The sequence below is a fragment of the Trichoplusia ni genome, chromosome 20, assembly GCF_003590095.1.
Source record: "Trichoplusia ni isolate ovarian cell line Hi5 chromosome 20, tn1, whole genome shotgun sequence".
NCBI lineage: Eukaryota > Metazoa > Arthropoda > Insecta > Lepidoptera > Noctuidae > Trichoplusia > Trichoplusia ni.
In genome coordinates, this window is record NC_039497.1 from 7032847 (window position 1) to 7054094 (window position 21248).

The 21248-nt window shown below is 35.4% G+C and overlaps 2 protein-coding genes across 4 annotated transcripts in view; one reads left to right on the forward strand and one right to left on the reverse strand.

Moving 5' to 3' along the window:
• The window catches only part of LOC113503688 (uncharacterized protein CG43867), a 47445-nt gene that overhangs the window by 12557 nt on the left and 13640 nt on the right, over positions 1-21248 (reverse strand). For 2 of the 3 annotated variants that reach the window (XM_026885748.1, XM_026885750.1), the window contains exons 2-17: positions 12909-13004; positions 11800-11988; positions 10827-10946; positions 9396-9572; positions 8954-9053; positions 8371-8540; positions 7742-7867; positions 7117-7249; positions 6653-6892; positions 3573-3774; positions 2835-3042; positions 2419-2580; positions 1766-1906; positions 1178-1322; positions 742-854; positions 156-413 (exon numbers count right to left, since the gene is read on the reverse strand). In XM_026885748.1, coding sequence (XP_026741549.1) covers positions 156-413; positions 742-854; positions 1178-1322; positions 1766-1906; positions 2419-2580; positions 2835-3042; positions 3573-3774; positions 6653-6892; positions 7117-7249; positions 7742-7867; positions 8371-8540; positions 8954-9053; positions 9396-9572; positions 10827-10946; positions 11800-11988; positions 12909-13004 — 2580 coding nt within the window. Of the gene's footprint in view, positions 1-155; positions 414-741; positions 855-1177; positions 1323-1765; positions 1907-2418; positions 2581-2834; positions 3043-3572; positions 3775-6652; positions 6893-7116; positions 7250-7741; positions 7868-8370; positions 8541-8953; positions 9054-9395; positions 9573-10826; positions 10947-11799; positions 11989-12908; positions 13005-16290; positions 16990-21248 lie in introns of those variants that run through there. The other variant, XM_026885749.1, reaches the window with a different exon arrangement.
• LOC113503690 (3-oxoacyl-[acyl-carrier-protein] reductase FabG-like) lies at positions 4946-6251 on the forward strand. The gene has a single exon (XM_026885751.1). The coding sequence runs from the start codon at positions 5504-5506 to the stop codon at positions 6239-6241; it is 738 nt and encodes a 245-aa protein (XP_026741552.1). The 5' UTR covers positions 4946-5503; the 3' UTR covers positions 6242-6251.

The window sequence follows — 21248 nt, forward strand, 5'->3', positions numbered from 1 at the left end:
CAAAAAGCGACTTTTCAGTAATACAGTTATTTTAATCCAATTTAGTATAACAAATATCCCTTAATATGCCAAAACAAATCCATAATCCTAAAAATCAAAACCTATCAAATCAAACCGTACACCGCAAACCAAAAAAAGTATGTAGGAAAACTTACATTCTTAAGCTTGGCGGGCTTAATGAGCCTATGCGCGCGTCTTGGCGTGGGCGTGGGCGTGGGCGTGGGCGCGGGCGCGGTTACCTGGACGCCGTGCTTGGAGTGCGTGTGCGGGCGCGTCTGGCGCGCCAGCGCGGAGGCCAGCTCGTCCTGCAGCTCGCCCACCTCCAGGCACTGCTGCAGCGCGTTCTGCGCCAGCACCACGTGGTAGTCGATGCCCGCCTGCTCCACCGCCACCGACATGAACAGCTGCACGCACTGCACGGACACGGACACACGGACGTGGGGATGAACACTCGTTACGCTCGTAATAGGCAGGCAATAAAATAAATTGGCCTTAAAAAGTCCTTTCTACTCTACACAATTTCCCTGACAACAAAATAAAGCGGCCTTAAAATTTGCCGCAAAGTAAGCATTGACACCATACAACTCTTCTAATGTGCTATCGAAGAAAAACAAATTTACACTCATATAGCCAAACCAAAAATAGTAGTGAAATTTAAAACTAGTTTAAGTTAGTTTTTAGACACTTTTTAAGATACGCTGATAAAGAAAATAGGTTTGGTAACACAATTCCAATACTAACCTTAAACAGCTTTAAGGCTTCGGCCTGTAAAGCCTCTGAATTTAGCGACGTGAGAGGTGATGTGAGGTTTTCTTTTGAATACAGTAACGTTGGATGCCTCCATAGAACACAATCTGAAATTACAAAATAGTATTCATTATAAAACTTGCTAACACTCACAATTTAGTAAGCATATGTACTTATCATTCGAGTTCTTTTTTTATTTTATTTTTACATCGTTAAAGTCAGTTTTAAGGATAATTTTACCTTTCGGAACGCAAAATATATACAAAAAAACTCGATTAAGCAAAAAAAAGTCAGACATTAAAATAAAATGTGGGGGGGGGAGGTTACCTCAATCGTACAGAACACACAACACGAATTAATCTAACATCCTAACCAAACTTCATTTATACATAATTAATTTGTACATACAGAAAAAATCTGAGTCACTTACTGGGGTCACCATCAGTCTCCATCAACTTCTGTATGAGCTGTTCGAAGTGCGTGCCCTGACTCAGGCCGCCGCCGCTCACCACCGTCAAGTGGTACAACCACGAGTCCTTGTCAGCCTTGCTCTCGAATAGCAGGTACGTGGGACCCTGCAAGAGAGAGAAATAAACATTTATATCTAGATGAATTTTAGAATAGAGAAGCTGTTTGGGATAAATTTGCTGTTATTGAAAGGTTATATATAATTGAGGTCAAATTTTATACCATGTTATGCCGTTAACGACTAACAATGAAGCATTGAAACTGACTTGAAGCATGTCATAATCTTTTTTTTTCTTTTTTATAAAAAATGACTCCCGCACTCAGGAATTTAATCCTTGTGTCGCGGGGGGTTTCACAATAATCAGAAAACTATATCAATAATAGGCTAATAATTTTATGAAATCGTTGGCTTTGACGTATAAAAACATTACTATTAGCCTTTAGGCTCCAATTAAATTCGTTTAACGCTGATCAACATAAAAAATATTGGCAAACCAAAATTAGCTGAGTCAGCTAGTAATATACATATAATATTCGTAACGTGACCGACCCCAGTAAGTTGATGCTGCGGGTAGATGGCGACAGTGAGGTGGTTGCGGGCGTCATCGTTCTTCTCCTCAGAGTCGGAGTCGGACACATGTTCCACATCCTCGACGCGGGCGTCGCGCATGTTGATCTGTCCCGTCGGGTTCTGTGGGATATGTTGATAAAAATTAAAACTTTGTATATGATTAATTGTATATTTATAAGGATCAAATGCTTTAAGGAATTTAGTTCTTGGGTTAACGTGGCACATCGTGAGACTTTGTAGTTGCCACTTAAAGCAATTGGGTATCGTTGCAATCGTTAGACACTTCGTTAACTTAAAACCTGGTTTTGATTTTCAAACGACTTCTATAAAGGGAGTTTTCAATGCGTCTGTACTTTTTTGTGTTTGCTACCACAACGTCGGAATAGACTAGAAAGGATTTTGTGATATAGCTAGATATCCAATTTCAATGTCATCAAGTTTGTTTTTGTTCAAAAAATACTAAATAAATTAAGATTTGCGCAAATCAGATAAGTTTTTTGGACAAAATTTCTTAACGAACGGACCAAAATATTTTTCCCTTAGTTAAAATCGCAAACAATTACAACAATCGATAAAATATTCGTATTTATCGATTAGAAGTATTTCATCTTAATACATGCTTATATACTGACCTGATCACCCGGTGACTTGAAGTACAGGAACATCTTCCCGATGAGGACACACCAGCTCTTCTTGGCGTGCCCATTCTTCACCTTGGTCAACCATCCCTGTATCGTTGGCTTGTTGTCTTCTTTGCTAAGAAGTAGTTTGGTTGCATTTCGCCTTTGGACGTTCTGAAAAATGAATATTGTGTTTATAACATTTTGATTTTTATCAATGAACATATACATTTCAGATATTTTTGATTGGAAACGAAAAAAATTAAAGTGTTTCAACATATTGCATAATTTAACATCACGCTTAAGCATTTAAGCTTATGCCTATAATAGTGTTGTTAATGCTTTTAACAAAAAACATCCAAAAATTACACTAATCCCTATTTAACAAAAGATTTACAGCAAATACATATCCACATTTTTTATCATACCTGTAGCACCCTAATCCAATCTTCCATCGTGGCAATACTATCAGCTGTCAGGTAATACGTGCGACTGCCCGTGAATATCTCGAAGGTGGCGGCGCCCTCGTTCCGGGATATCTTGCAGGCCTCGCCCAGACCTATCTGACCTTGAGGCTTGCGGTTCACCTCGGATTGGGACTTCCAGTAGGACAGGGTACCGTTCTTAAGGACAAACCTGTGGAGAAAAATTAAACATTAGGGATTGTTTAAATTAAATAACACTAAGGTAATTTCGTGGTTGTTATGCTGATTTCAATGCACTATGATCAAGTTAAGCCTAGTGTAGGTAAGCACTTTAGAATTTTAGACTCAGTACCCAGAACCTAGCTTTTAAATATTATAATCTGAATCACTGTTTAATTCTTAGCTATGTGGTATTTGCTTAGCATAAGTACATCTGTAGTATTGGGGTTATATACCTATAGGGTAAAAACGTAACCCCTATTACTAAGGCTCTGCTGACTGTCCCTTAGTCTATAACCAGGCTGTTTCTCATGTATCATACATAGCTGGACAGATGTTTTTTTTCCGAATGAATTGCTATTATTGAAACAGCTACAAAAACTAAAAATACTAAAAATAAGGTACAGCAATGTCTACTAGGGTATCCCTTTTCTTTTTTTTTAGCCTACATTTTCAGAACCCTCACTATCGCGAGTCCAAATCTCTCTAGACAGTTTTCTATTACCAATAACACAGTCTCACCATCGTTTCCTCCAAGTCTTGAGTTTCCCCCCCAGCTTGGCGAGATGTCCGCTCTTCTCGAGCGCGTCGTGCCTCCGCGGCGAGTCGCTGGCGGGCGGCGCGCGACACAGCGACGCCAGCGACGGCGACGCCGTACTGTCGCACGACACCGCGTCCGGAGGGATCGCGTAGTCGTCCGACATGCCCGACTCGAATGATGTGTCTGAGTTACAGAGAAAAGGAGTTCTATATGAAAAATGCTGTACAAGGCCTTCAACTTAAATAAAGATTGCTTAAATAAAGACTCCAAACCCAAAATTGTCTGTGTATAACTTTTAGACACAATAAACTTATAATTATTAAAAAAAAACGCAAATTTTATCAAAGAATTAAATCCTTGTATAGCGGAACGTTTCACAAACATTCAAGTCACATGTATAAAGACACCTAGACTCAAGACAAGTATTCGTGGATCACACGAATGCTTGACCTCCGCGGGGATCAAACCCACTCAATGGTTTAAGCGTGGTGACCTCAACTACTCAAGCTCTCCGTTAGCTTTTTTTGACTTCAGTAATTCACTGACGCTTATTTTATTTGAGGTGAATCTTGAATTTCATAACCAATTTTAAAAACATAATAATAGGGTAGTTGACAGTGAGCAAATATTTTGAAGATTTCTATTTTTTATGGTCGCTTAATATTTGTAAATGTGAATCGTGTTTCGGAAGGCACGTTAAATTGTGGGTCCCGGCTGTTATTCCTACATCTTTGACAGTCTTTACAGATAGTCAGAAGCTGAAAAAAGTCTGACAGCCAGTCTAACCAAGGGGTATCGTGTTGCCCAGGTAACTGGGTTGAGGAGGTCAGATAGGCAGTCGCTCCTTGTAAAACACTGGTACTTAGCTGAAACCGGTTGGACTGGTAGCCGACCCCAACATAGTTGGGAAAAGGCTAGGCCAATGAATATTTGTAAATGTGAAAAAACGATCACATTGATTAAATAAATCATGATTATTTAATATTTTTGAGAAATAACATTCCAGAAATACTGTCATTGGTCACGTGACAACGGCGCGTGACGTCACGTGTTGCAACACAAAACAAACTTGACATTTGACGATTTTAAAAGATAATTTGTAAAAACTTGTTATCCACTCAACCAAACAGTTCTTTGTTTAGCATATCGTGTCGTAACACGAGTCGCCATGACACTTTTGCGTGTTCTTTAGCCATAATGTCAAATAGTTCATAAAAACATAAAATATAATATGTTATAGATTGAATTTTACTGAAATATTCATATTTCAGCTAAATTAGACCATAAGGCACACGATGAATTAATTTTTCAAAATTAGTCAACTACCCTATTGTAAACTCATTTTTTTTCAGCAATCTACGGAATAGCTGACTATAAAAAAGTCAATTTGTTTGTTATCACAAATACAGTTCGTAGAAAGTCATTAAAAATACTTTATGTACCATATGTTTCAAGGCTAAAGTAGAAATATATCAGTCTGAAATCTACAAGCAAACAACATTTACAACAACAACAACAATTACTTTTATATTAAGGGGCGTGTCCAAAAGTCCATTACTGACTCACAAGTTCAAACATTAGAAAAAAGTCAACATAGCCTTTAAAATATAGCAATTATTACTACTTATTTGTTTCGTTCTTGCTCGTCAGGTGTTAGAACCTAACTTTCAGGTGAAAAAGTCACAAAGAAAATACCCCCTGTACAAGTAACAAGCATTTAACCGCAATAAAACATTCATAGGCACATCGTTAACTTTCCTAATAATTAGGGCTTGTCAAAATCGATACACAACCGTATAAATAGGCACACTATTTTATTTTCCCTTCAGTGTGTCACTAGCTTTCAAGGGAGCAAGACTTCAACAACTAAAACCTACAAATTTGTATACCAAGTATCAAGATTGCTTCAAAAATGAGTTTCTCTGACAAAGTCGTCATAATAACGGGAGCGAGTTCGGGTATTGGAGCAGCTACTGCTATCCTCTTCTCTAAAGAGGGGGCTAATGTAGTCCTCGTGGGAAGAAACGAGACAAGACTAGATGAAGTCGCTCAGCAATGCAAGGATCCTTTAATCGTGAAAGCTGACGTCACAGATTCTGAAGACGCTAACCGAATCATTGAAGAAACGATTAATACGTATGGGAAAATAGATGTACTTATAAACAACGCAGGGATAGTCAGATATGGGGGAATTTTGGACGAAAATATTCTGGAGGCTTTCGATGCTATGATGAACACTAACCTACGATCCTTGGTCAACATGACACGACTAGCTGTCCCATACTTGATTGATACGAAAGGCAACATTATAAACATATCGAGTATTGCTGGAAAAAATGTTCGTGATCCGAGGATAGTCGCTTATGGAGTGACTAAAGCTGCTGTCGACAATTTCACTAAAGGAGTTGCTTTGGAGTTGGCGAAGCATGGAGTCAGAGTCAATGCTATAAGTCCTGGGCCAGTTAAAACTGAGATTCTGGTGAACGCGGGTGATGATACCCCTTGGGAAGCGTTTGATGCTTTCATGCCTTTGGGTAAAGTTGGTGAGCCTGATGATATAGGTCACCTGGCGTTATTCTTGGCTAGTGACAAGGCGAATAGTATTACAGGCGTTGATTATATTTGTGATAACGGTGTGATGTTGAAGTAGGAGAAATTTGTGAAAGTGATACGTTGCGCTTTATTTTAATTTTAGTTGTAGTTTAAGTGCACCCCGGTTTTGCGTTTAATTCAAAATGGAATTGAAATTGAATTTGCTTTCTATTTTTTTTATAAAGCTTTTGAATGGATTAAAATTCTATAAAATGTGTTAAATAAAATGCTTAATTTAGCCTCGTTTTAATTTCTTCTATTCTCAGATGAAACGCATATTACAACAACATACTTCTTATAAAATCGGCAAAGCCGTTAATGAAGCTGAAAAAAGAATTGACAACGCAATGCAGTGCCTAACAACATTATATTGCAAAAACTCATTAACCATTTTAATTATATTTACAAGACAAAAAATATAAAGATAGCCATCGCAGTTGCATAGCAACAAAAAAATAAACAAACTCACCTCTGGTCTTACTCTGCTTGCTGGGCGACCCACTACTGGACCGCTTAGCAGGGCTCAAGCTTGAGCTGGTTTTCACACTTTTAGAAGGGCTGGAGGCACTAAGACTGGTGTCAGATGAGCTGCACTGCCCGTTAGCGCTGTTGGTTAACACTAAGCCGTTGGAGGTCTGTTGTATGGACGCTGGGAGGACGCTTGTAAGGTTCACATTGTTGATCGGTATCTGGTTTGAGGTTTGCCCGCCTGTGGGAAGGGAAAAAATGTGTTTGAACAATAAATGAGATTTAAGCGGGATTGTATTAAGGGGTTACCGTGCCTAGGTAGTCTAGGTACACGACGAGCAAAAGTACAGATAGGTTGGTTTTAGTCAATAGAAGTCTGACATTCCCTTAGGCTCAACTCAAAGCGGAAGGAGTATTTGACTCTCGTGCGAAAAGAAGGTTAAGCAGTAAATTAAAGTAACTTACTGAACATAGGGTTGACGTTGACGAGCTGATGATGCGGCGTGTTGTGTACGGTGACACCCATCGACTCCTCGCCGTCTGAGGAGTCGTCTGACGAGTCGCCCGTGAACGGCATCGATCTGATCTGACTAGCGCGCTGGAATAAATTTATATCATGTTTATTAATTTATTTGTAAAACTAATTTGAGGTGATAAAGATAGTGATTTTGTGGGGTGATTTGAGAACATAGGTTACTATTAAAAAGCCACATTATTTAAATTTTTTAGTGCTAGAGGCTGTAAAAAATACTGCAAGTAGCTAGGAGAAGGCTCATTTTCTACAGGTAATATTGTTACAGGTAGTCAGGTTATAATATAGTAGTTTAGTTGCACATTTCTACTTTATTATTAGTGTAGGAGCAGAAAGATAATCTATCATTATGTTATTCATTTTGGTAACAAACTGTTTGACGTTTGTTTTTTGCTATTTGTGTAAATTGTGACAAAGAGTGTGCAATAAACATGACATTATAATTTCGATAAAAGCACTGTTCAACAAAAAAAATAATTTGTAACGGGGACTGAAGATCCACTCATACATATACTCTTCAGCGACGAAATAGCTAACCAACTACCAGTGTACACTGACCCCTTTAACAGTAGCGTAGACAGGGACGGAGATGTCCTGGTAGCTGGTGGACTCGTGCATGGGCCGCGGACACGGCGGCGGGCTCAGTTCTTCCTCGACCGACTGCTGTAGGCCGTCGTCTGCGACCTATAAAGAGAAAATAGTATTTCAGAAGGATCTGAGAACAGATTCTTTCGACTGGCCATTTAGTCTAATGGTCAGTGGATTTGACTGCTATACCGAGTTTCGTTGGTTCGATTTTCACTCAGAACAAATGTTTATGTGATGTTTTTGGAAAAAAATATTTATCAGTTGTCTTGTACCTACTCATAATGTAAGTTTTGTTTAGTTTGAGACTAGATGGCGTTGTGTGAAAGTTGTGGTATATTGTATTATTAGTTAAATACAAGTAAAACAAGAGAGTTACATAATATTTAAATAACATTGGAAATATTACAAAAAAAATCGGTTGTTATTGCATTGCTTTTGTAAGTAGTATTTTCAGCAGTACATTATGACTTTTCGAGCAGTCCATAAAATGGTTATAACTGATTAATTTTTGAAGAAGACCAGGTACGTCTTAAATAAATGGTATTTACAACAATCGCGAACGTAGGATAAATAACTGAAAGTGAGGCTAGTGTATCTACCTGGTATATCTTGGCCTCCCAGCTGGGGAACCGGTGCAGCGGCGGCGTGGGCGGGCGGTGGTCGGACGCGCACGACTCCGCCGTACTGGAGCCGCCGCGACTGCCCTGAACCACTACCACCGCGCCGCCCGCCGCGCCCGGGCCAGACCAGGCCGCGGCGGGCGTACGCTCTGGAATAGGACATACGGGATATTAGCAGTTATCAGAAATGTAAGAAGTATTTTGGTGAGTATGATTAATACCTAGGCATTATCAAGAGTACTTTTTGGATATTAACGCTCAATACCGATGCCATCGCCGCGTCAGCTGTTGATATATACGCGTGAGTTAACCTTTATCGTATTATGACCAAAGATTTTTCGTTTAAAAATTTGTTTTGATATTGAAAGTACCCTTAACCCTGTCCTTTATTACTATACATATATTTAAATTCTTATAATATTGCCTGGTAACAAAAGAATTTCGTTTTAGACGGTATACAATAATTTTATCGGTGCCACGACGACAAAAAATTTTGTTGACAGTGTGAGGAGGCAAAAAGTCTTATTTATTAAAAAAAAAAAAGCCTGTATCAATAACTCACCTCTGCTAGGTGTGTAAATTTCAGCGTAATCGTGTGTGGTGTCACCATCAGTCGATGTGTTTGGAGTCGTCGGTAACACAACTAAATTTTCTACGGCAGTCTGAAACAAAAATAAGAGAAGGTTTTGTAAGTTTTTTGTATGTTTGGTAAAAAAACCAAGGACCTACAATATTACCGATTTTGTAACAGAGAACTATGCATTTATTGTTATCCAAGATAACTGATCTATGTCGTGTATCATTAAATAATAATACTAAAATGAGGTAAAGATTACTTCAGGCATTAAGCCCAATATTGTACATAGTTTATTTATGTATAAGAAGAGTCATCTATAGCCCTGTAAAGGCTGCAACTACGGGTTGACGACAACATATTAAAAAAATTGAATCAGTCCTCTTATATTTCCTTTAAACGTCTATTACATAAATAATAATATACTTACAGCTAAATCGTCAGCCAATAAGCTGGCGGTGGTCCTCTCATCCATAGTCCTGTTCATGGTATTGAGGGTGGGGTTGGCAGCGGTCACGTTGTTAGCTATACTAGTGGTACCGATAGACAGGTTCCGTCTGTGCCGCACTGGAGTACTGTAGTGTGGCTCTGATGAGTTTATTGGTAGCTGTGTGGAAAATGTGGGTTAATTTGGTTCAGGTATATAGGTGAATGTTTGCAATGGGTAGTAGGTGGGCATTCACACTGTACTGAGACGGCAACAGGCAGAAATTATGCGACAATTATTTTGACTGGGTCTGGAAGGTGCTTAAATATGTAATCTCAGTTGCTAATACTAATATATTGTTAGAAAGATAAAGATTTTTTAATCTAAATAAATAATACATTAAACACGTTACATTGAAAGCTAACATTAAGCTAATTTTGAGTAAACAAAGTAGAACAAATAATGCATTACTGAAGTAAATAAAATATCTTTGAAAAGGTTACTTTAGGCAATTTGGAAAATGGCATTTATTTTAAAGACAGTATTTTAACTAAATTCTGTGTTAGTTTTTGATTTTATAAAGTGTAATCAAAATTAAACCTAGTAAACTTAACAGAAAAAAAAGGTGCCTTTAACGAAATTTATAGAATAAAAAAGTGACAACAAGAGCATCTGGCAAAATATTCTAAACGTAGTGACTAAAATTGAAAAAAGATTTATTAAAGTTGTGTTTTCATTGACGAGAAGCGGAGTCAAGCGGGGACGAGAATCCGTGTCAGTGAAAACGCACCCTATTCGTATAGAACGCACAGATTTGGGCTAATACCACTTCAATAAGAATTTTATGAAACCAATATCAATATAATTCAAAGCGTTGAAATTATAACAGGGTACTATCAACCCATATCTAAGAATTCAACAACACAAAACAATATAAATCCATTAAACTTAATAAAGTGCAATGAAACTATACATAGCAACGTGACTTGCAAAGAAACACCGCAATAGCGCCCTATAGGCAACGTCACACACGGTTCACATATGGTCTCTAAGTTACTGGTCCATTTATCAGATACTTTTTTTATTTATGCCGCATAAACTATAGTTGATGCGCCGTGTTATTATATGCATGACAGTTCTTATAATCGTCGTTACGCAAATTTCTTTTAAGTCATAAAAAATCTATCAATCCAATTACATTTCCTTTGTCAACTAATTCGATATTTTCAAGCAATCTCGGCAACTTCCCTACGATTTTCAATTATTGCTTGTATTATCATCATCATACGGCGCATCAACTATAGCTTGAGCGAGTTCTTACTTGACCAAGTATTATGTAGGTATGTAATAAAATTATTGTACCAAAAATCCATCTGATAAATCGGACCAATAAATGGAGGCAGTGTGACCAGCTGTTTGGTAACGTTAGGCTACCTGGGGCCCCTCTAGGCTCTCTGAGCGACGCCGGTTGGAGGCCAAGAGACTTGACGTGGCGCGGGGGGACCCGTCATCAGTGCGCACCTCTAGCGAGAGACTCGCTCGAGTTGGTAGGAACTAGAGTGGAGAATATTGCGGGTGAGGAAGAATTTATATGTGATAATAATATAAGAATAGTGGGATATAGAAATAGTGTTGATAGGAATAGGGAATACATAATTATAAATATATATGTAGATAACACAGTATACTAAATAGATTGTTTTGTATAGGAATAGAATACATAAATACTTATATAAAGTATAAGAACAAGTAGTCATTACAGTAATATTATATCAAGATCAGCTATACCATCATTATGAAGTAAATTTTGTACATTAACTTGAAGCAAATTTATAATTGACCTTTTTTATTAGTTTTTATTTACAATTGGTAGTGTCATATAATGTAACCAAAGTTATATTATGTCGGGTTCATATCAAAGTATTAAACTTGATGTCTAAATATCAGTAAAATTTAGTGTTACTTCTCAAAATATGAATCAAAAAACAATATCCAAGTTTTTCAATAGGTTTTTTTGTAATATACCTCAACATGCTTTTTTTTTAAGTTCATGTTTAGCATTTGCAAGCACAGCTCATGATTGTATGGCGATAAGGAAATGACAAGCATGGTTGCTATTTTATATTTTGATTAGAATACTCATCAAATCATGGCCTATTTTTTGTCCCTATGCATGGCTTGCTAATTTTGCTACAACAAAGTACTGTTGGAGATGAAACTAATAAACATAAAACTTATGTAAAATGTAAGAAAATGATATATTAAATATAAATTTATTATATATGGGAAGGCAGATATAATAATGTTATGCTGTGGTATAAATAAATATATAATAAGCATAAAAGATATTGCATATTTTTTTAATTGTCATTCATATTTGTAATTTTACAATAATAGTAAAACTCACAGTACAATTCCTGCTACCCTGTGTCGCAATATGATTCCTCAATAGCTCTAACTGCTGGTTGCAGCGGTCGTTCTGTTCCCGCAGCAATTGGTTCTGTTGCTCCAACTCACGGAGTTTGTTCGTCACCCATTCCTTGATACGGGCTGCCTTTGCTTCCACCTGCTTCGCGTCTTGGAGTCTTAGTTGCTTCTGCCGACAAGGTACGGATTAGATTTGTGTATTTAATTAACTATCAAATATATTAAGCTCTTAATTGCCATCATTGGATCCGTAATCAATGAATAGTAGAGTTTCTTTGGCTCTATGTTCACTGTTAATGTAATATTTCACAGAAGCGATGCAAAAAAAAATCTCTATCTAAAAATACGGCATGTGGACTTCCAAATTAATTATTTGTGATTAAAAAAGTTATTATATAAAACAAGCTCGTGAGTCGTGAGCTTAAATATGCGATTGTATTTTGCAAACACCAAATAATTATAATACACGCAAATACTGGTTTAATTTTGTAAACCAAAAGAATGTAATTAGTTAGAAGTGAATCACAGATCTGAATAAGATAATTCTTGTAAGATGTGCGTTGAAGCTCTTACGCCACTAATTGTTAAGTTTTGAGATTAATAGTATGCGTAATAAGTACTGCTTCATTTATTCAATAATATTGGAGGTAGTTTATTAAGATCTCATGAAAATAAACTGATTATTACCTGCATTTTCAAAACAAGTTTTTTTCTCACGTCATACTGTATATAGTGGTTGTTTATTATCGCTTAAAACTACATAATTGTATATAGTAAAACATTTAATCAAAAACTACATCTTAGAGTACTTTTTCATTCATAATATTACTTAATTTTATAAAAAACAGAATTTGTTTACAACATCGATCGAAAGTTTCTGTCACAATGACGTTTGTTAGCTTTTGTTAAAACTTGAAGGTTGGGGTTGGATGCAAGTTCGAAAACCGGTTATGACGCCAAAGCATTGTTACGGATGCGTTCATTTCCCATAACATTTTGTGTTTTGTGAAACTATTCTTAACAAAATCATAGTAGTTTTGATTTGAATGTAATTGTCGTTACATGTTGATTGTAAAATTAAAGTCATACCTGTTCTTCAATCTGGCCCTCTAGTCGCGTAATGGCTCGGGGTGCACCATCAGTGCCCGCTGGCCATTCGCAGAGCCGCTGCTCCATGGCGCGGACCTATAACAATGAAAAAAACATGATCAAAAAAGTGTTTTGAAATTTATGGAGTACAGTCTACTGATAAAACAATGCCTTCCCCAAGATATAAAAAGGACTAAAATAATACACGTTCAGTTTTAATACCGACATTGCAGTAAAAGCTCAACATAAAGACGCGTTCAAATAGGTTTTATAACACTTTCATCCAACCGATGTGAGATTTTATATCTGCGCACGATGGCACATAATAAAACAATACGTTACAATAAAATAATAAATCAAATTCAACCGTTACTTTGTAAGGTACAAGGGTTGATAAATTCCTAAAACGTGACATGTGCTATTCACACTAGATTTAACTCGAAACAACAGCTCTGCAAAAACGGATTATGTTAAGCTGTCGTAATAAAACGAACCACATTGTACCGCAGTCAGTGAGCCGAGACAAAACCACGAGATTTAAAACCAAGCCTCGATGTTGCAACTGTTGTTCGGATAGATAGTATCAAAGCATTGTGGTGACAAGTTTCATAGCGCGGCTAACCGCATCATGTACGATATGTTAGGTATTGTTAGCGTTGCACAATATCAACCGGTAAATTAGATTTCACGGAGCTTTTGTTCGAAGTGTTTATAGTATTTTCTTAGTTAATGTATTGACACGATTAAGCAGTTTTGTTAGTTTCAAAAAAGTAGGTATTTTTTGGTTAAACAGTTTTTAACTCTAAAGTAACATGACAACTAGCGTTTCCAGAAAAAAAACTGCGCTCATTAAACCCTATTCTTAATTTTCCCAACTACTTATATTAAAACTATAGCATAATAAATCGTGTAAATCTGTTGGTTTGTTTTAATAACCCGTGTGGATTAGGAAGCACGCACATTCCGACGTGTCGGTCAGATTAATCCAATCACGAATTGGGGATTAACTAGTATTACTTCAAATTGAAACAACGGCTATCCGATACGGAACGGATTATCGTCACCTCGCCCCTGTTTACTTGTTTAGTACTGTTATTGATATTGATTAAGTTACAGATAATCCTTACAATAAATATAATTTGAATATGATAATAAAGATTAAAAATGATTTTTTTTTTATTTTATAAGTATTTAAAACACTTTGGATAGTTGGAAAAGAAGTCTATATTCAGTTAAAAGTGTAATTCAGTTTTGTGGCTTTAACTCACTTTATTTCTTAAATGAGTTAAAGCGACTAAATTGATTTTTATATGAATACTGTAAACGTATCCAAGATTAAGGTACAACATTTTGTTTTTTGAACCGGAGTACTTACACATAGTAGGTCGGTACAACAGTTCACTTATAGTCATACTCCGCTTAACTCAAACTCGCTCAAGCATATAGTAAACAGCATTCCTTTGGCTTCACGTCTCAGTATTTCGTAGCTGAATCATTATAGTTTTAGTTTACAGAACCGTCCTTATTATACGCCGAAGTAGGTAGTAGCTTCCGCTATTAAAAAAAACACGTGAGACGGTAAGATCCTTTTTTATTACCCTTCAAATTAGTTCCTTAACCCTGACTCTGTAAAACGAAATTTATGTTTGACTTAAAACGGTCTCCTATTTACAAAAGACTTTATTCTTATAAGAAAGACCAATACTGAACACAATAGCAATGTATTTAACGAAGGAAACATCAAGTTTTAGTGTGTAGGCTGTAGCAATTTATCACGTAGGAACACTAGAGAACATGTAATTGCATGTAATGCGTGTACCCTAATGCATGGTAAAACCGCGCTTAGTTTCACGATGGACGAACAAAGAAAGGTGAATCGTCGGGTGAAGGATACACCCAGGAATAGCTCGCATTAATCACAAACGCTATAATTTGCCTGACTCACGACAAGAGGGGACGCTACGAATATCGGGAACTTTCTAAATCGGGCAACACTCAGACAGCGGTGGTCGATGAAAAATAAGCAATAGTTAGCACTTGTTTCTTGTATACTGATATAGTGTATTGACTCAAGTTTAGAAGAATATGATCAGTAATAATTTCTCGAATATAATTTGAAGTCTTAAACAAGCACTTATAAAACAAAACAAAGTTAAAGTATTAAAAAAAAAAACCAAGCAAATGCTGGTTATTGTCGCTGTACATTACTAAACTACATGAAAGTTTATTGTCTCTAAACAGATCTCAACTGCAAAACTTAATTAATATGAAATAAACTGCATTTCATTTTTGCCATCCCGCAAATTGAATTTGCGGTCAACTGTGAACACAGAGTAGATGTAAACACACGACTCGTTCATTACTACACGCTGTCTAATTAAACTTAACACCAATGAATTGTACGCTACAAACTTCCTTGTTTATTCAGCTACAACCACTAGTTAATTTCCTAATGACTTTGTTAGAATCAAGTAATAAAAGCGAGGTGTTGAATTAAGTTGATTGCTCTGCATTCTTTATTAGTGTCAATGACTTTATACGGCTTTATACGATAAATATCAGAGACAAGTGAAGTGTGACATTTCAGGGTTAAAATTAGTCGAATGTCGCCGACCTGTGATTTATGTGTTGAAAATAGCTCGCTACTGAACGCATCGGTAAGCGCCACCGGATGAGTCGAAATATTTTTATTACTTTTTATAAATAAATTAAATCAATATGATTAAAGGGATATTTTGCTGCTTCAGTTAGTTTTATGAAAATCACTTATAAATATTAACTGATTAATAAATAGTCAAAAATGTTAACTAAATTTTTATAAAATGTAAGTTTACAATTTGAAGTTTATTAACTTTTGGCACGTTAGCGCCATTTTTGGAAGGAAGTCATAAAGACTTTTCCAAAGTTAACTAAAAAGCTTTACTCCGCTAAGATAAGAACGTTTTACGAAAAAAACTGCCTAAAAACTGCTACGCACAAGGCTTAGAACTTATTTAATTACTGATTAGCACTGAAGATTTGGATCTAAACGGTAAGTACACCTGCCTACCAACATTAAAGACATTTACGTCGTTACTTGAAGAAAACGGAGCAAAATACACTCAGCAAGTCAGCAAGGATTCCGAATTTTTCAAAGCCAATCTCGTTCTCCATTCGGTATTAATGTTCAGATAAGGTTAGTTATTGAATTGTTTCACATGAATTTCCTTCTAGTTCTTACATACTTCTAAGTTCTCATTGCGTTTCTAATGTCACACTTATAGTATGTAAGTACTAACTTCACGACTAGTTTACGAGTGAGGAAAACAAACTTGTCTCACATGTTTAATGTTCGAATGTTATGAGTGTATAAATATATTTTATTTTGATAGTTATTATTTACCTTGTTCAAAGTTCTCGTACAGTGAGAACTATAGGTAAACATAAATTCTAAATTTGCGCATTCATTAGCACACCACCAATTCACACCATTAGAAAGAACCTATTTTAACGCCATAATAATCACCTATCAATCTTTAGAAGTAGCGTACACAAACAATCAGACGTTTTTTTAAGCAATCAATCGTAGCCTTGACGCTATCCATTTGGGTACAGGAATAGATCAAAAGTATTCAGATCTTACGTCGACATGTCGCAATCCGTCTCGTCCCGATGCGGATGTTAACATCCATATTTCTCGGTACTAAGTGGGTGGTACCTAAAGTGTTAAGGGAAGTGTATCTGTATATTTTTCAACGGTTTCTGGGGAGAACGGGTGTGAGTCTGTGAAGTCACTCTAAAAAGTATTTGTGGTTATAGATAGGTATTTTTATAGTTTGATATCCGGATGATTTTAGAGGGTCTTATGATTTCTTGATCATTAGGTTCTATCACAATCTAATACTACAAATATTGGTCAGATAATACATATACGCCCTTGTGCGATTATCCATGTGACTTCCTCAACCAATATTGGTAATAGACCTCGGCACTATACTGTATTCATCTTAGAGAGACTAGGAGCGGTGAGACTGTGAATTGACTCTAACATGGTGTGGGGAAAGGCTAAGGCATAAAACTATGTCTTATGTCTATGTTTAATTACTACATATTAGACATATCTAAAAGCAAACAAGTTCTTATCAATGTATTTACATTGGCTGGCATTTCTCAAGTTAAATAACGTTAGGTCTTAGACTAAACCAGGCCGCACCTTATGTACATTTACTCCTAAAGAAACACGGAATAAACCGCTAATAAAATCTGTTTATCTCAAATACTCGCAGGACTTGAGTTGGACAAGTTCTTTGGACTAACTTGGAAATCTAATCTAAGTTTGGCCTTATTTTCTGTTACGTTGATCAACCTACTTAGTTACTCTTAGATCTTGTTGCTGGTACTTTAAAGAAAACTAACGTTTTGGTTTTAAACTGCTATAAATTAAGTAAATATTAGAATTTGATTAGGAACGAAAAAAATATAGAGTGATTTTAAATTCGTATAAAGATTTAGGGTCCCTCAAAGTTGTAACCAATATATCTAATATTTAGTGCAATATGTTTCGCCCGCGGCTTTCGCTAGCTTATTAGCATATTAATATGGAAGAATGAAGTGTTGCCTACCTTGATACAAAAAAAAACCTGTAAGCTTATAGATATCTAAGTGTCTCCCTATCCTTAGTACATATTATATACCGATACATAAACAATTTATATGCTTATCTTAACATTCTTTTTTCTCATTTTAATGTCACAAAACTGTTTCCTTTAAACAAAGATTTACAGACCGTGAAAGTGGTTTGGTCCCTCTTCAATCACTTGACTTACGTAATCCGTCTCTGGTAATTTTGGAACCCAATTAAATTAAGTCCTTTTTTATTTTATTTGGGTACAGCTACATTTAACTGACACGTGCCAAGAATCCTCTTCGTATATCAAGAAAACAAGTGACATGCTTTATTTAAGTAAGGATTGATATTGACAGATTTCGGAAGACCGGAAGATTGTACAACAATTGCAATTCGGGAAAAAAAGCATGCTTTTTATTTTTTCGACTTAATTTTTGTCAAGAAGTAGTGCTACATTTCAAATCTCTCCACGTTAATTAGATGTAATCTTAGGTAGATTTAATTTAACGAAAGATACTTTAAATTGTATATTCTGTAAAATATATATTTCAATGAACCATATTCTTTTTTCACTGCCATCTAACTATCAACAAGCCATTTTCATTCAGCTTTAGGGACTTCGGAACTAGGCAAATCTATTTCAAAGCGATTTACAATAGGGCTTTAAAATATTTCAAGTGTGTCTGTGCAAGTGCAGCGATGTGCATTCTAAGTGAATGTCCTATCCATCTCACAGGGGAAATAGGGCGGAAGATAGATACCCTAGCCACAGGCCGTTTGTTCACGTCTTCAGTAAATAAATGTTAACTATTAGTTTTAACTAGATTACAAAAGTAAATGGTTCTTTTAAAAGAATAAGGATTATAAAAGTAGGAATTTAAATTTTTGATTTCCGAGTGTGTTTACTTAGAAAAAACATAAAGTTTAGATTGGAAGAATAAAGGCCTTTTTTCTTTTCTCGCGAAAAATCCTCATGCACAAAGACACTCAGACTAGACACACACAATTATAACACTTCAATGCAATATATATTCTGATAGCTAATACTAAAGAGGTTTTATTTCCTATCCAGCTACAAATTTCGATTATTCTCCTAAATGCCTTGACATACAGTCTAATTTTACTATTCTACCATTCTCGTACTAGAATAGGATACAATTCTAAGGATGGATGTCCAACTTTCGAACTGTCAAGCATCCTTAACGACTAGACCAAAAGGCTTAACGAGCATTGACACAAAAGCGTCTCGATGTATAGGGTGTAATGATAATGTAAATCCGATGTTACATTATATCTTACATGGCTTAGTAGGTATGTAGGATCTTGTTTTTTTATTCACATATCGATTATTTTATTTCTTTTTCTTTTGGCAAAAAATTGGATATAAGTAGTCTTCTTCGTTCGTTTTATTTACTTTTCCTTTGCAGGTCTGTTGGAAGAGGTGTCTTAAATAAATAAATAGGATTTTTGTGTCGTTTTTACAAAGCGTTTGAGTTTCTTTGCTTAATTATTTCCTACTAATGTGGAGAGCTGATCAGTAATTACGTTGCTTAAATTTACATGCGCTCTTACAAGTCTGCGTCTTAGTGCGTATAACCCATAGATACCTAGGTACCTAGTTCAATTCAGGATGAAATGTCTCTTACATATAATAAAGGAGTTGTTCTTAATTTCTCACGAATAATTCTCACGTCTGTTATTATAACAGTGCGCCTTTAGCCATAGTTTTATATCATAGTTGGTTTATCAATATTATTATATAATGATCAAGCTTAAAGAGAATATTATTTAAAGATAGAAAAGAACCGAAACCCTTGTAAAACAAAGGTTTCGATCGAAAGACAAATTAAGATCACTTAAAAAATAATGTCGGATCATTTTAGCTCAGTCTTATATGTCTTCATGTATATCGTATCTCTACATAATTATGTACAAATTTGCATCTCAAGTTCTAATTAACCCCCACATACGAACGTGGGGTGTTTCGCGACACTGCAGTGCAGTCTAATAATAAATTACTAATGCCAACATAAATCTTGGGGCATGACAGGGATTTTGCATTAGCAGCTTGAAAATGACTTGGTCTCGTACTTCTTGTTATGTTTTGAATCGTACTTGCCTTTGAAATTAATTAAAGCGAAGGTGGCATGGTGTTTCTAGCCTAGGTATCGTGTTAAGGTGAAGATATTGAGTTGATCTTAAGGAACATTGGGAAAAATGGTTAAGTGTAGGTATTGAATTAAGGTGAAGTTACTGAAATGATCTCAAAGAACCTTTGGCGATCAAACATGCTTGATTCAAACATTTTTTTTGGTTTTGTGCATTTATAAACTTTATAGTTTACTTTCATAGTTTAGTAAAGTTTGATTGATCGCTGCAATTGTTTATAAGTATTTGTCGTGTATTGGATATACGACTTCGATTTTAGGATTTGTTTTGAATGATTTTCCAATATTGAAATGAAACTACTTTTACGGATCTTATCGCGGTTTCATTTTAGATTTTTAGATAAAATCCGTAAAAGTAGTTTCATTTCAATGTCTAACATTCGCGTAAACCTAAGAAACCACTATGATTTTCCAATATTTTTTTTTAGTTTTGAGTATTAATGTCAACTTTGCAAAATCCTATAATGACAAATAGTAAATTTTCTACAAAAGTATAAATATTCATTACCTTAATACTCCGATACTAAAAAAAAACAAATTGAATGTAAAGAATTTAGTTACGTTAAAAATAATTACCTTTTACGTAACCAATAAAGTTGAAGTATTCTAGTTAGTGGGCTGTTAAGTGCCAATCTAAAGTCGATGTCAAGTAATAAAGTTGTCGGTACTGCATCCGATTAACCATAGATAATTGCATCACTTACGATATAATTACTGGAGTGGGTGTCATAGAGGAACCACAGACTATAAATTATAACAAAGTGGTTTGATTTGAAATGTTATATTTTATTAATATTTATATGATGATATCAAAATAAAGTAGGTACGGAAATGTAGTAGAAAAAAAATCTTGACAATAAAATTGTTTATAACGGATTTAGCAAGTAAGCTAAATAGCTTAAAACAGGAGAACATTCTTTTCTGTTTTCAAATTTCTACGTCAATTATAATAATATGTGATAATATCTTCAATCGTAATTTTTCACTTGGATTTTTAATTTGTCCTATCGCGGTCGCTTTTTTGTACTTACCAGCATAAAAATATTTAAAATTATTTAAAGGTTGTATATACTAAAAAAAGGAACATAAACTAGAATGGAATGGAACACTTGTTATTAGTAACTGCACTTAATTAAAACAAAGATAATTGCATTTCTAAACTCGGCACAATTGATTGTGTGGGTGTGAAGTTCTTGCAGCTAGCTGTTATGGGAATACCAGTGCAAACTGGTTTCCAATTGAATATACATATTTATTACTTAGGAAATATTTAAGTAGATACCTATAATGACCAAATATGTCCATCTAGAAGAATGATAAGGTTTACAGGATATTTTATCACAATTTTAAAATTTCATTTAAAATATTCAAGTCACAATTCAAACATATATAATTTATATCGCTAAAAGTATCTACAAGATAACTTTCGCTTTCCAATTTCATTTTTTGCAAATTTAACTCGGAGTAAAATTCTACGCAGAAGAGGAGTAGTGTATTAATCAATCTATCTCTCAAACAAATAATTAAATTAAAAAATATTACCCACCTCCAATCATGATTATTTCG